The sequence below is a fragment of the Dendropsophus ebraccatus genome, chromosome 12 (assembly GCF_027789765.1).
Source record: "Dendropsophus ebraccatus isolate aDenEbr1 chromosome 12, aDenEbr1.pat, whole genome shotgun sequence".
In the NCBI taxonomy this organism is placed as follows: domain Eukaryota; kingdom Metazoa; phylum Chordata; class Amphibia; order Anura; family Hylidae; genus Dendropsophus; species Dendropsophus ebraccatus.
This window is the reverse complement of record NC_091465.1, coordinates 87,436,043-87,450,980: the sequence shown is the minus strand read 5'-3', so window position 1 is coordinate 87,450,980 and position 14,938 is coordinate 87,436,043. Positions and strand designations below refer to the sequence as shown.

Sequence of the window (14,938 nt, the reverse complement as noted above, 5' to 3'; positions counted from 1 at the left end):
ACTCATGGCCCGGCAGTGTGCTCCTCCCACCTGCAGAGGGCGCTGTGGATTTCTTGGTCGCTCCGGCCGCGCTCCTCTCTCTTTTCCTCCATGTGCCTGTGTTTGGTGTTGTGCCGGGCGGCTGTGTCGTGACAGGAGTTGCCGCTGTCGTGATAGACCGTCTCGCTTTGTGACAAGCAGCTGGGACTGAGTGAGGTGAGCGCCCCCTGGGCCGGGCCATCCTGTCCGGGCTCTGTGTGGGGGGAGGGGAGCTGGGGGCGGAACCACGTGGTGCCGGAGCCCAGACACACACAGCCCATTGTTCGGATCAGTCACCCGGCGCCTCCGGACAAAGGGCCGCGCTCTGCCCGCCAACACCCGCCGCCGGCTCCTCCAGGTGACCCGAGCGGGCTGAGGGGAGACGGGGAACCGGGGGAGCGTGCTGAGGGGAGACGGGGAACCGGGGGAGCGTGCTGAGGGGGGGAACCGGGGGAGCGTGCTGAGGGGAGACGGGGAAGCGTGCTGAGGGGAGACGGGGAACCGGGGGAGCGTGCTGAGGGGAGACGGGGAACCGGGGGAGCGTGCTGAGGGGAGACGGGGAACCGGGGAGCGTGCTGAGGGGGTAGAACCGGGGGAGCGCGCTGAGGGGAGACGGGGAACCGGGGGAGCGCGCTGAGGGGAGACGGGGAACCGGGGGAGCGTGCTGAGGGGAGACGGGGAACCGGGGGAGCGTGCTGAGGGGAGACGGGGAGCGTGCTGAGGGGAGACGGGGAACCGGGGGAGCGTGCTGAGGGGAGACGGGGAACCGGGGGAGCGTGCTGAGGGGGGAACCGGGGGAGCGTGCTGAGGGGGGAACCGGGGGAGCGTGCTGAGGGGGGAACCGGGGGAGCGTGCTGAGGGGGGAACCGGGGGAGCGTGCTGAGGGGGGAACCGGGGGAGCGTGCTGAGGGGGGAACCGGGGGAGCGTGCTGAGGGGGGAACCGGGGGAGCGTGCTGAGGGGGGAACCGGGGGAGCGTGCTGAGGGGGGAACCGGGGGAGCGTGCTGAGGGGGGAACCGGGGGAGCGTGCTGAGGGGGGAACCGGGGGAGCGTGCTGAGGGGGGAACCGGGGGAGCGTGCTGAGGGGGGAACCGGGGGAGCGTGCTGAGGGGGGAACCGGGGGAGCGTGCTGAGGGGGGAACCGGGGGAGCGTGCTGAGGGGGGAACCGGGGGAGCGTGCTGAGGGGGGAACCGGGGGAGCGTGCTGAGGGGGGAACCGGGGGAGCGTGCTGAGGGGGGAACCGGGGGAGCGTGCTGAGGGGGGAACCGGGGGAGCGTGCTGAGGGGGGAACCGGGGGAGCGTGCTGAGGGGGAACCGGGGGAGCGTGCTGAGGGGAGACGGGGGAGCGTGCTGAGGGGGAACCGGGGGAGCGTGCTGAGGGGAGAACCGGGAACCGGGGGAGCGTGCTGAGGGGAGAACCGGGAACCGGGGGAACGTGCTGAGGGGGGAACCGGGGGAGCGTGCTGAGGGGAGACGGGGAACCGGGGAGCGTGCTGAAGGGAGACGGGGAACCGGGGGAGCGTGCTGAGGGGAGACGGGGAACCGGGGGAGCGTGCTGAAGGGAACCGGGGGAGCGCGCTGAGCGAAGACGGGAGAACCGGGGGAGCCGTGCCGAGGGGGGAACCGGGGGAGCCGTGCCGAGGGGGGAACCGGGGGAGCCGTGCCGAGGGGAGAACCGGGGGAGCGCGGTGAGGGGAGACGGGGAACCGGGGGAGCGCGCTGAGGGGAGACGGGGAACCGGGGGAGCGCGCTGAGGGGAGACGGGGAACCGGGGGAGCGCGCTGAGGGGAGACGGGGAACCGGGGGAGCGCGCTGAGGGGAGACGGGGAACCGGGGGAGCGCGCTGAGGGGAGACGGGGAACCGGGGCAGCGTGCTGAGGGGGGGACGGGGAACCGGGGGAGCCGTGCAGAGGGGGGGGACAGCGAGGTGGCTGATAACGAACAGCGAGGTGGCTATGGGGGGCCCCATGGGTGTACAAGGAATTTGAGGGGCCCCGGGGGGAATGAGGAGGTTATGGGTGACGCCAGAGGTGTACAAGTGTTATGGGGGGCCCTGGAGGTGTACAAGTATTATGAGGGCCTTCGGGAGGGATGAGGAGTTCATGGAGGGCCCAAAGGTGTACAAGGAATATGGGGGGGGCTCTCAGGGAGCTGTTACTGGTCTGTTTTGTGAGGGGCGTGCTCTGGGATAATTTGGGAGTGCAGGACACCCATGGGAGGGAATCTGGCAGAGAGTAGTAATGGGGTGTCTGCTGTACAGTATTGGGGTTTAGGGTTGTATGGATCTTGGGGCATATTGTATAATTGTAATTTGGGGCTTCCATATGGGGTGTATATTGAGGTCTGGTTAGATATTGGGGTGCACTCACCTCGCCCCCGCCCTGTGTCTCACCTGTCATCTTGCCCCCTATAGTGATCCACATCACACGTATCCATCATGCCAAGGAAGAAGGTGACAGACGGAGCTGGGCCCGGGAATGGCGCTGCCCGCCCCGGAGGCAGGAAGAAGCCCGCTGGCCGCAAGAGAGACCGCGACGAGTTCAGCAGCGACGATGACGACCTGGACGGGAGTCCCGGATCTGATGGATTCCAGGGGCCCAACAGCAAACGCGGAGCCGGAGGAAAGGGCGGCAGCAAATCCCCCACCCCAGCGGCGGTCATCGTCACCGAACCCGAGCACACCAAGGAGAAGATTGTAAGGATTATGGGGGGACCCCGGAGTCTCATGCTGCGGTGTCCTGCTATCTCTGTGGTCATGAGTGGGTGTATAGATCACACTCTGTGACACTGTATGACTCTACCCCCCCTGTGGGCCGGTGCTTTGCTTCAGATGGAGTCACAATACGGGTCAGATGACCAGATTGGGGCGGAGTCACATCTCGCTAGTCACTAAGAACATAGACTGGATGAATTTGTGGCCATTGTGAGGTCACAATTCCATTGTCTTACATTGCTGTGTGGCCTAATATACGGTGCCGGTCTGTAATATAATACACACCCCGCTGCACAGGCTGCGTACCGTCAGGTGTGTAACCCCCAGGGGAAGTCATTGCTCTAGGTCAGTGGTTCCCAACCTGCAGCCCTCCAGGTCACTACATCTCCCATCATCCTTATCGTCCAGAGACTGACAACGCACTCAGACCTAGTCCAGCTTACACAGCAGAGAGGTTGTTACAGTTGTCGCCATTGCAGATTCATTGTTGATGCTTTGGCATTGTGTAGATTGGCTGATATGGTATCATACCCTCAGCTGTGAAGTGTTGTCTCTGGGTGGAGTTTTAGGTATGGATCTTCGTATTCACTGTCAGCAAGCAGGGAAATAGCTGAGGAAGGATAGACTGTGCCCTCCAGCCTGAGGAAGATGGAGTTGTGCAAGACCAGGAGAGCCGAAGCTTTGCCTCTCTGGGAATGATGGGAATTGTAGTTGTGTAACAGCTGGATGGCAGCAGGTTCCCCATCCCTGGTATAGGCCAATGATCTCTAGCACAACTACAACTCCCAGCATCTCCTGACAGCTTTTCTCCATTTGGCAGCATTCCCCTATATGTGGCCTTTAACTGTTGCATAGCCGCAGCTCCCAGCATGCCCATGCAGCAGATGGAGAAATGTTGCATTAGATAATTGTTGAAGATTTTGTTACACATTAATAAAGCTTTAAAGGGGAACCCCAGCAAAAATATTTTCTTTCCAATCAACTGGTGTCAGAATGTGCCAGAGATTTGTAATTTACTTTCATTAAAAATCTCGTGTCTTTCAGTACTTTTCAGCTGTTGTATGTCCTGCAGGAAGTGGTGTATTCTCTCCAGTCTGACACAGTGCTCTCTGCTGCCACCTCTGTCCGTGTCAGGAACTGTCCAGAGCAATAGCAAATCCCCATAGAAAACCTCTCCTGCTCTGGACAGTTCCTGACATGGACAGAGGTGGCAGCAGAGAGCACTGTGTCAGACTGGAGAGAATACATTACTTCCTTCTTTTCTTTTTTTTTTTGCTGGTGTACCCCTTTTAATACTGGACGTCGGCCCTTTAATAAGCCTTTGTAGTTATAATCACCGGGTATAATGGGATTAGAACCAGTCGGGCAGCTTGTGTGAGCTGTGCTGGAGCTTGTCCTGTCATTTGATGATAATGATGAGACTCCTCCTATTGTATGTCGGCCTTGTAGGTGTTCAGTGACTGGTTCTGTCCTTGTGATCCCTTTTGGGACAGCCAGACTCCCGACTCCCTTGTACTATGTGTAGTGGTGACCCCGGGGGTGACACAGCACATGGCTTGTCTGTAGTTTCTATCACTTTTTAAAAACATTTTTTTCTTTTTTCCCTTCTTCTCCAGAAACTTGAAGGCTCTAAAGCAAAGGGGCAGTTGTTGATTTTTGGAGCCACCAACTGGGATTTGATTGGACGGAAAGAAGTGCCTAAACAACAAGGTAAGCCCTCCATGCTGGGAGCCAGGGATCCCCCATAGTATAGGGGGAAGACCCTCAGGCAGGAGGAAGCACAGCTTGGCTGCCTGTCTGCAGATGTTACTGTCTGTCTTTTATTTATATTATTTTTTTCTAGCTGCTTATCGTAACCTGGGCCAGAACCTGTGGGGGCCTCACCGATATGGCTGCCTGACAGGTATACAGGTCCGAAGTGTGGCCTCTGGGCCCGTCTCAGCTCACAGTATACTCATTACCACAGAGGGCAAGATATGGAGCTGGGGTGAGTACCGCATCCACACTTCGACTCCATCTATTACTCGCTGTTATCAGCCTATCTATATCTGACAATATTATGTGATCGACACTACCACTATCTGTGACACAAAACTTCTCCTTCCTAAAGAGCATCTGCAGCAGCTGTGGGCTCTTTAGTAAGGTATATGACTTGGCATCGTTTATGCTGAATACAGGATATTTCGGTGTGTGCAGTCAAAGTACACAGAGTGACACAGGCTTCTCTGCTGCCACCGGTGTCTGTGTTAGTAGCTGCTAATTTCTGGTCCCTGTCGCCGCACAGCGCTGTAGATACAGAGCAGGTGTTCCCTATAGGATAGCACTCACGCGTTATGATCCCTGGCATGCTGTGAGTTGTAGTATTGCTACACATGGAGCCGCAGGTTGGAGATCACTGCCCTATGCAATGAGGGACACTTTCTGCATGCTGCGAGTAGTATTCATGCAACAGCTGCAGATCCACATATCTGAGATCACTGCTTTTACAATAATCAACACTGTTGCCACATGTTGCTGGGGATTGTAGTTATGCGACAGCCGGAGAGCAGAAGAGTTGTGTGTCATGCTCCTCTTCCTGTGTGGAAGTTTCTTCTATGTTTCTTACCTCTGCCCGTCGGGACCAGTGTTATGGGAGATAGGTTGAAATATAGTAGTTTGTATAGCATCACAGTGTTTGTGTCATCGGGAACTTGTATATAACCAGCTCCCATAACCAGGATTATTTCACCTCAGGCCGAAATGAAAAGGGCCAACTGGGACATGGAGACATCAAGAGACTGGACGCACCGAAGCCCATTGAGAGTCTTAAGGAAGAAGTGTTTGTGTCTGCATCCTGCGGGAGGAGCCACACGCTGGCACTGACAGGTATGAGCTGCGGCCTTAGACATCTGGCTAGTGCATATGCCTCTGTATATACTTATCATGTGCTCTCTGCAGAGAACGGATCAGTCTATGCATTTGGAGAGAATAAGATGGGGCAGCTTGGCTTAGGCAATAAGACAGATGCCGTGTCCAGTCCGGCTCAGGTAAGTGTCCAGCAGGAGAAGCCCCCTACCCTCCTGCTTAAAAGGTTGTGACCTGGTGTAATAACTGCACATGCTTCCTTCTCAGATTCTGTATAACGGGCAGCCGATCACTAAGGTGGCGTGTGGAGCAGAGTTCAGTATGATCGTGGACTGCAAAGGGAACCTGTATTCTTTTGGTTGCCCGGAGTATGGTCAGCTGGGTGAGGCTCATCCATCTGTTGCACTACTCTACATAACATCCACTCCTACTGGAGTTAAGTCCTCTTTAACACCTAGTTCTTATTTGTTTCCCTCGGAACAGGTCACAACTCTGACGGCAAGTATATCGCACGGGCGCAGAGGATCGAGTACGACTGCGAGCTCATACCACGGCGGGTCGCCATTTTTATTGAAAAGACAAAGGATGGACAAATTCTGCCGGTGCCCAACGTGGTTGTAAGAGACATAGCCTGTGGTGCCAACCATACGGTGAGGCTTTAACCCTTCAGCTCCTGTCTAATTCTTTCTAAATGTTTTCTGTACTTGTGATATATACGTCACCATAGCAACCAAAAGGTATGCTGACCTATACCAAGCGGGGCCTAATAACTGGGTTGAATGTGTTTTAATGTTTACTACACCTGTTGTTGTTCTGAATACTTTTATTTTGCACGGCTCAAGAGCGGAAGATTCTGCGTTGTGGACTCTCACAAAATAACAGTATGTGTTCACTAGTCACTAGTGTGGCCCATTGAACTCAGTGTGTCTGGCATGGATATGCATCGGTACGCCTTTATACCAGCAGATACCCCAAAATGAAGAGCATACACTTTAGTAGTGTGACCTTGCCCCTACGTGGTGGTTGCAGCCACTGTCGTTGAGCACGATTGCTGTACCGTTTGGTAACGTCTGCCGAGCACCTGGCATTCGGATCCCAGTGGCTGAAGAAGTTGTATGCTTGGCAGCCCTAGGGCGACATCCAACTTCTCCTCCAGCTATTGGGAGTTAAATGCTGAGTGTTTGGAAATGTTACCAAACAGTTTGGTAAATTCACTTTACACTAGCAGCCACATGACAGGAGAAAACTTTTGTGGAAAGATTTTGTAAATTTACATGTTTGTTCCATCTCTTTATGTTTTTTTTCTGTGTCTACAGTTGGTATTGGACTCCCAGAAACGCGTCTTCTCCTGGGGGTTCGGTGGATATGGTCGACTGGGACACACTGAGCAAAAGGACGAGATGGTCCCGCGACTGGTGAAGCTGTTTGATTTCCCTGGACGTGGCGCCTCTCAGATCTATGCTGGAGCCACATGCTCCTTTGCTGTCAGTGAGATGGGTGAGTGGCCCTATAGGAAGGCCTGGGGGGAGGGGACATCTGCCTTTTAAAAGAGAAGTCCGGCAAAAATTTTTATTAAAGTATTGTATTGCCCCCAAACGTTATACAACTCACCAATATACACTTATTATGGGAAACGCACATAGAGTGCTGTTTTCCCAGCTTTTACTACTGCATCTAGGCTTCACTTCCTGGATAAAATGGTGTGCAGGCTGCGGCTGTGCAGGCTGCGGCTGCTGGAGAGGATGATGGCAGGGGGTTGCTCAGTGTCCCTCCAGTGTCCTTCAGTGTCCCGCTGCCATCATCCTCTCCAGCAGCCACAGCCGCACAGCTCTGGAAGTCGGGTTGTGACGTCACCATGTTATCCAGGGAGTGACATCACCATGTTATCCGGGAAGTGACGTCACCATGTTATCCGGGAAGTGACGTCACCATGTTATCCGGGAAGTGGCGTCACCATGTTATCCGGGAAGTGGCGTCACCATGTTATCCGGGAAGTGGCGTCACCATGTTATCCGGGAAGTGGCGTCACCATGTTATCCGGGAAGTGGCGTCACCATGTTATCCGGGAAGTGGCGTCACCATGTTATCCGGGAAGTGGCGTCACCATGTTATCCGGGAAGTGGCGTCACCATGTTATCCGGGAAGTGGCGTCACCATGTTATCCGGGAAGTGGCGTCACCATGTTATCCGGGAAGTGGCGTCACCATGTTATCCGGGAAGTGGCGTCACCATGTTATCCGGGAAGTGGCGTCACCATGTTATCCGGGAAGTGGCGTCACCATGTTATCCGGGAAGAGGTCATCACCATGTTATGCGGGAAGTGAAGCCTTGATGCAGTAGTGAGTGCAGGGAAAAAAGCACTTTATAAGCATTTCCCATAATAAGTGCATAGTGGTGATTTGTATAACTTTTGGCAGGCAATATAACGCTTTAATAAAATTTTTACCAGACTTCTCCTTTAAGGGGCTGTGAACACTGAGACAACCTTTAAATGCATCTTGCAGTCGGCATGAACCATGTGTTTTACTCCTGTGATATACATTTTTGGGGAAATCCTAGCCGTGCCCCGGAGGTGGGTGAAGCTGCTATCTAACTACTTTCTGTGAACACTGACCAGTGTCTGCTTTCCAGGTGGACTGTTCTTCTGGGGAGCAACAAACACATCTCGTGATTCCACCATGTACCCAAAAACTGTGCAAGACTTATGTGGCTGGAAAGTCCGAAGTCTGGCCTGCGGGTGAGTCCGGGGAGCGGAGAGGGGGCTCTACAATAATGGGGCTGCATTATTCTGTTCTGCATCAGAAACGTAGCATGATTGGTCATTCAGGAGTCTTGGAGATCCAGATGATCACCATGGTAGAGGTGTATTAGTGATACAGATGTCACAATACAATGTGTTCAGACCTTGACAGATGTTCTGATGGGAGTCAGTTCACTGGAATAGATCCAACAAAAATCAAATCAAAAACTGATTCTCCAGCTGTTGCAAAACCACAACTCCCAGCATGCCCTGACTATGATTGTAGTCCATGCCCCGTCACTATGCGGCTGAAATCTGACCTGTATAATTGAAGCTTAAATGATGGCTGGGTGTCTCTTATTCTAATTCTATGCACCTTGTTTTCTGCAGGAAGAGCAGTATTATAGTGGGGGCTGATGAGAGCACGATCAGCTGGGGACCCTCGCCCACCTTTGGAGAGCTGGTGAGTCCGTTTTAGTTTAGTGCTTTTCCTAACTATTTTCTTCTATACCAGGGTGGTCATACTCAGGTCCTCCAGCTGTTTTAAAGCTACAATTCCCATCATGCCTGGATAGGTATAAGTTGTAGCTTTGGCTGTCCAGGCATGATGGGAATTGTAGGTGTGTAGCAGCTGGAGGGCCTGAGTTTGACACCTGTGCTCTATACAGTGTGTAACAACATTGCGTCCATACACAGCCAGCAACAGTAGTATGCATCAGTACAGTTTTCTACATTCTTTGTTGTACTGATCTTACATTATCGTATCCTCCAGTCATCTCTAGAGCTGCACTCACGATTCTTGTGTTAAGAGCCTTTTACACGGCTGATTATAGTCAGTGTGTTGCTATAAACTAGAGATGAGCACATCTACAGTAGGAAGGAAGGAAAGCGCTTCGTTCCTATCTGCATTCTGCTCATCGGGCTGTAAGGCTCTGAAGTCGGCTCCGTTCCCTGCCGCTTCTCCCCAGCCTGATGAGCAGAATGCAGATAGGAACAAAGCGGTTGGCTTGATTTCCTGTCTATTCGCTTGCCTCTAGTAAAACGCTCCGTCAGACAATAATTGCCCTGTGTAAGTGACAACGATCAGCTGAGGATGGGGGAATCTTTTGGGCAAACTTTAAAATCGTTATCTGTTGTTATCGTTATTGGTCACACACTGTCCTGTGTAAACAGGAGATGTGCGACCTGATGGCAAAGGGAAACTGACCATACAGATATGTATACAGGATATACTGTACATATACATGATATGTCTGATATGTCATGATATATCTGTGCTGTCAGTTTGCAGATCACAAGCAGTCTATACTTACCATCCACGCTGCTTTGTGGTCTGGCTCTCCCATCCTCCAGCTGCTGCAGTGTTTTCAGGCCGGACTGAGACGGAAAGCAAGATGACACAGCAGTGCAGAGGGGTTACGTATACACTGCATGTGTGACCTGGACACTGACAGCACAGATATGTTATATCCTATATACTTATCTGTGCTGTCACTCTCCATTTCTGCATAAACGATACAAGGATTGTTTGTGCAGCCCGGCAGCTTGATCTGTTATGCCGTGTAAAGGCCTTGCGAAGGAACGCTGAGTCCATGTTGGGCCGTGTAAAATGACCTTATACTCGGACCAACCATATGGAACCCTTGAGCCCTTTACAACCAGATGCAGCACAGGCACCTTGTCTCTGGTTCTATGAGACTGTTCTAGATATCTGCACATCTGGTTCAGCAGTGAGATTGAAAACAAGGCATGACCAATAGGGGGCAGCAGTGAGATGCCGCTCTTGATGTACAAAGAGTATACATACTGATTTATCATGGCATTGTGGACTTCATTGGGTCACCGACTTCTCACCTCCAGCGACTCCCAGTGTTCCCATAACACTGACTTGTCCACACAGCTCCTGGGTCTTGGCTTGGATGAATCACTTACATTGTTCTGTGCAGCTGATCTAGAGATCTCCTCCTGAATAACATGGACAATAAGTAGTCCTCTCCATTATGTGCGTGAGCCCAGTAGTCCTGGATATTCATGAGAAGCAGAAAACTCCACCCACCAGCTATCCATGCTGTGTATAGGCAGTCACCTGTCAATCAGCAGCTGGGGGGAGGGGTGTGGTAAGAATTCTATCCTCCTGCATATTAGGAGAACGGCTGAACAGAATGATGGAAGTAATACACTGATCTGTCCAGCATTTCTGTCACTAGTTTATGCTGCCCTCATTTACTTAGTGACAGATTCCCTTAATGTTCAGTAAGATGTTATAATGTCCAATCTGTGCAGGGTTATGGAGACAACAAAGCAAAGTCCTCGACCACTGCTCAGGAGGTGAAGACGTTAGATGGCATCTACTCTGAGCAGGTAAGATTCCACCCAGTACGGCCCATCAAGTGGGTGTTCAATGACGCTTTGGTGCAATATCTGACTGAGACATTCTTTTCCCTCCCCCCAATTCTCTGGTGTTCTCTCTCCCCTGATGCTCGGGTGCTTTCTCTGTCCTCCCCTTGACACTTGGGCGCTCTCTTCTGACACTTGGGCGTTCTCTCTGACGTCTCTCTCCCCTGATGCTCGGGTGCTTTCTCTCCTCCCCCTGACACTTGGGCGCTCTCTTCCCCTTTCCCTCTGATACTCTGGTGTTCTCTCTCTCTCCCCTCTAACACTTGGCTGTTCTGTTGTACACTTGGGCGCTGTCTCTCCCCTTCTGATGGTCAGTTGTTCTCTCCCCAGGTGGCCATGGGATATTCACACACCCTGATTGTGGCACGAGATGAAACAGAACAAGACAAGGAGAAGCTGAAGAAGCTTCCGGAGTACAACCCTCGCACCCTGTGATACTGTACTGCCCCCTCCTGACATGGGAGGAGACATGACACAACAACCACTCCTCTCATCCTCCCCGTGACCCCTGTAGTGCCCTCCGCTGTGGCAGGCGGCTCCGGCACTGACAGGGGGAGGCAGCTTTACCTAACCAGAGGGGACCGGAAATCATCACAAATTCCTCAAGTTTACTCTCGTTCCACATTTCCAGGGGAGGGGGAAAAAAACAACGTATCTGAAGTTTCCATGGCGGCCATGTTACTATGGAAATGCAAGGGACAGAACTCCAGGACCTGCTCCAATACTCTGCCATATGCTGCTTCTTCAGTCTTACACCTATCCCTTCCCATCCACCTCACCCTATGGTGCCTGCTCTCCGCAGGTGACCGCCTGATGCAAAGCAGAGAGCGCCCAGCGCCAAACTGCCATCCAACCCCCTTTGTGAGTTTCCGGGAATCGGTGCCTTGTGATACGAGTGTTACTGGCAGCGTGAGCGGGCTCTGATCCAGCAGTGCTGCACTATTGGTGCCTTTCGCTTACACACGTGTAGTTGGCGTGCGGCGCGTCTCACACTCCGCCCGTGCGTTACCAGCCTTGTTACATATTAATCTCTTTATTTTAGTTTTTTTTTTTTGTTAGTAATAAAGTTGAGAACAAAAAAACCCCACATTCCTCTAGAAAGAGTTCATGTCTCCCCTCCCTCGTCTTTTTAGCGGATGAGCCGTCACTTTAAGCCGGCGCTCATCTGACGTTCTGTCCGTACGGGAAGTTTAAGGATTCTTGCTAATGGCAATAAAGCGACTTTCAGTTGTGTCCGGCCCTCTCTCGTCTGAACACTTGTGACCATTCCATTGTTAGCGGACAGCAGGACGCTCCGCTCTTAGTTATGATTTGCGTCCGACGCTGTCTGAACGTTACCTGTACAGTTTTGTCTTCTGTTTGACCCCTCCCCCGTGGCTGTGCCGCTCGTAGTGTCGGACGCAGCTTCTGTCGTGGTGCTGTCCCTCCCACATTGCACCAGATCTTATGTTGTGAGGTTTACGGGGTCCATGTTGTATCTTTCTGTTTTTGAGTTTTATATTTCTCAAGGTCATTGTTATAATAAAATAAGTCTTTGTGTATGTTTGGCGTCTGTGTCTTATGTCACTGGAGGCGGAGCTAAATGGGAGGGGTGGGGTTTGTAACTATTTTGATTTCAGTCAATTTTGCAACTTAGGTTTCATTTTCCAAACTATATTGTTCGTGTTCCAGTCTTTGTTCTAAGGATCTCTGCTTGCTGCCAGTGAATAAGAACATTGGAGATATACACTGGAACCAATGACAGCTCAGCTCTGGTATAATGAAAGCTGTGATTGGTTGCTGTGAGCAGCTTACACCAGCATATGTTTTACACCCTTGATAAATCTGGACTTATGAGTTTACATTCACTGGCTGATTCCTCTACAGACGTGGTGGTGGATAGAGATGAGAGAACCTGGAGCAGCTGGAGTCCATCCGAACACGAACGTTCGGCATTTGATTAGCGGTGGCTGCTGAACTTGGATAAAGCCCTAAGGCTATGTGGAAAATATGGGTATAGTCATTGGCTGTATCCATGTTTTCCAGACAACCTTGGGGTCCTATTCCACGGGCCGAGGAGGGCCCGATCAAAGATGTAAACGAGCTGCGATCTGCTAGATCGCCGCTCGTTTACTGGGCCTATTCCACGGCCCGATGATCGTTGAGCGAGGGCTGCAGGGACATCGTTACTGATGTCCTTGCAGCATCATACATTACCTGTCCAGGCTTGTTCTCCGCGCTGTCTTCATCCCCAGGTCCTGCGCTCTCTATCTTCAGAACGGCCGGTCAGCCGACAGGCCACACTCAGCCAATCACAGGCCGCGGCGGTCCCGGCCTGTGATTGGCTGAGCGCTCCGTCAGCTGACCGGCCATTCTGAAAATAGAGCGTGCGGGACCCGGGGGTGAAGACAGCGCGGAGAAGAAGCCTGGACAGGTAATGTATGCTGCTGCTTGTCAAATCGTTGGTCGCCTCCATGCACCGCTATTCAACTGTAGCGATACGCGGTGGGGGAACGATGATTTTAGGTCTGGCCCTAAATGAACGATCAGCCGATGACACGATCCTCGGCTGATCGTTCTCTCTATTTCACCGAACGATAATCAGCCAAATGGGACCGATTATCGTTACTGTGGAATAGGGCCCTTAGAGCTTTATCCAAATTCAGCCACCGCTAATCAAATACCGAACGTTTGGGTCTGGATGGACTCGAACCCGGTTTGCTCATCTCTAGTGGTGGATCCTGTACAGCAGGGATGGGGAACCTTCAGCCCTCCAGCTATTGCTAAACTATTAGCTCAGCACCCCGGCTTCTTTGTTATGAATGGAGCTGCTGCAAGAGTGAGTGCTGTACTCCGCTTTCTCCAGTGGCTTCATAGAGAATGAATGGAGCTGCAGGTCAGGCACCAGCCCGCAACTCCATTCATAACAGGAGCAGGTGCTGATCTGGAGGTCAGACCCCCCCCCCACCCGATATACTTGTCCTGTGGATAGGGGACAAGTACGTTTAATTCTACAAAGCCCTTTAAATCTAAAAAAAAATTAATTACACTGATTAAACTGCAGTACTCACTTCTTACACAAGATGGCGAAGTAATCCCACAAATAGCAGGGAAAGAATTTCCAGGTGTTGCCCATCCACAGGCTAGATGATGAGTGTCTGCTGAGGGCTTGGCCCCTGGGACCCCCACCTATGATGAACATGGGGTCCAGAGTGTCTGTGACATGTCCCCACCTATCGCCTATCCTGTGTGTACACCTTATTATTATAGGAAAACTAATTCAGGATTAGAAAAATCACAGCTACTTTCTTGCAAAAACAGCGCCACCCCTGTCCTCAGGTTGTGTGTGGTATAACTATCCAGCCCTATTTACATTAATAGAACTGAGGGCCGGGGTGCAGCTGTTTCTGGAAGAAAGTGGCCATGTTCTTAGCCTGGATAATACTTTGATGATCACCGTCTTAGTACAACACTCACCATGTGACCGCAGTCATTGTGCCTGTGGGTTCAGGAGAAGGACCGCAGCTGTTCTATACCAGCAGGTCTCCGCTCTTGGCAGCGTAACCTGGTAGATGCATCTAAAGTGGTCTGATACGAGGGTCTCCCTGATAACCACCGGCCCTCTGTATCACAAGGCCAGTGTTTGGCCCCTGGGTCATAGGCCCCATCCATCCTCCCCAGCCACTGGCAGGCAAGTGTTGGGAACTTCCTGTAGTTCCGCTCATCTCTAGTTGTGAGGCTTCTCCTGTAATGTGGATTATAGACGACACAGGGGAGGATGGAGACACATTTATTACATAGAATCAGTCATCAGACAAGTGATACAAGAATTATACTGACACATTGTTACTTACAATTAGGGGAGGCAGTATACATGATATACAGGGATGGGGAACCTTCAGCCTCCGAATGCTATGAAACTACAATTCCCATCATGCCTGGCATGATGGGAATTGTAGTTTTGCAACAGCTGGAGGGTGAAAGTTCCCCATCCCTGATCTAGAGGTAGAGGAAGATGATTTACTTCACACAGCTGCAGGGGGCAGTATACATGATCCAGAGGGAGAGGAAGACCGTATACATTACACAGCCTACAGGGGGCAGTATACATGATCAGGAGGAAGACCATATACATTACACAGCCTACAGGGGGCAGTATACATGATCAGGAGGAAGACCATATACATTACACAGCCTACAGGGGGCAGTATACATGATCAGGAGGAAGACCGTATACATTACACAG

At 52.2% G+C, this 14,938-nt stretch overlaps 1 protein-coding gene across 2 annotated transcripts; it reads left to right on the top strand.

Moving 5' to 3' along the window:
* Positions 1-49: 49 nt before the first annotated feature.
* RCC2 (regulator of chromosome condensation 2) lies at positions 50-12,254 on the top strand. 2 transcript variants are annotated; one of them, XM_069948622.1, is made up of 13 exons: positions 50-195; positions 2,433-2,714; positions 4,349-4,442; positions 4,576-4,719; positions 5,466-5,597; positions 5,670-5,758; positions 5,844-5,958; positions 6,060-6,226; positions 6,893-7,073; positions 8,208-8,313; positions 8,707-8,779; positions 10,600-10,677; positions 11,044-12,254. In XM_069948622.1, the coding sequence occupies exons 2-13, from the start codon at positions 2,457-2,459 to the stop codon at positions 11,146-11,148; spliced, it is 1,542 nt and encodes a 513-aa protein (XP_069804723.1). In that variant the 5' UTR covers positions 50-195; positions 2,433-2,456; the 3' UTR covers positions 11,149-12,254. The 2 variants fall into 2 exon arrangements, with proteins under 2 accessions (XP_069804723.1, XP_069804722.1); XM_069948621.1 differs by lacking the exon at positions 50-195 and adding an exon at positions 242-376.
* The last annotated feature ends 2,684 nt before the right edge of the window (positions 12,255-14,938 follow it).

Excerpts from the sequence above, each read along its gene's own strand:
- RCC2 (XM_069948622.1), top strand. The coding sequence starts at position 2,457 with ATGCCAAGGAAGAAGGTGACAGACGGAGCTGGGCCCGGGAATGGCGCT. Across the intron at positions 5,759-5,843 it reads CCGTGTCCAGTCCGGCTCAG|ATTCTGTATAACGGGCAGCC; the intron begins GTAAGTGTCCAG and ends CTTCCTTCTCAG. Across the intron at positions 6,227-6,892 it reads CCTGTGGTGCCAACCATACG|TTGGTATTGGACTCCCAGAA; the intron begins GTGAGGCTTTAA and ends CTGTGTCTACAG.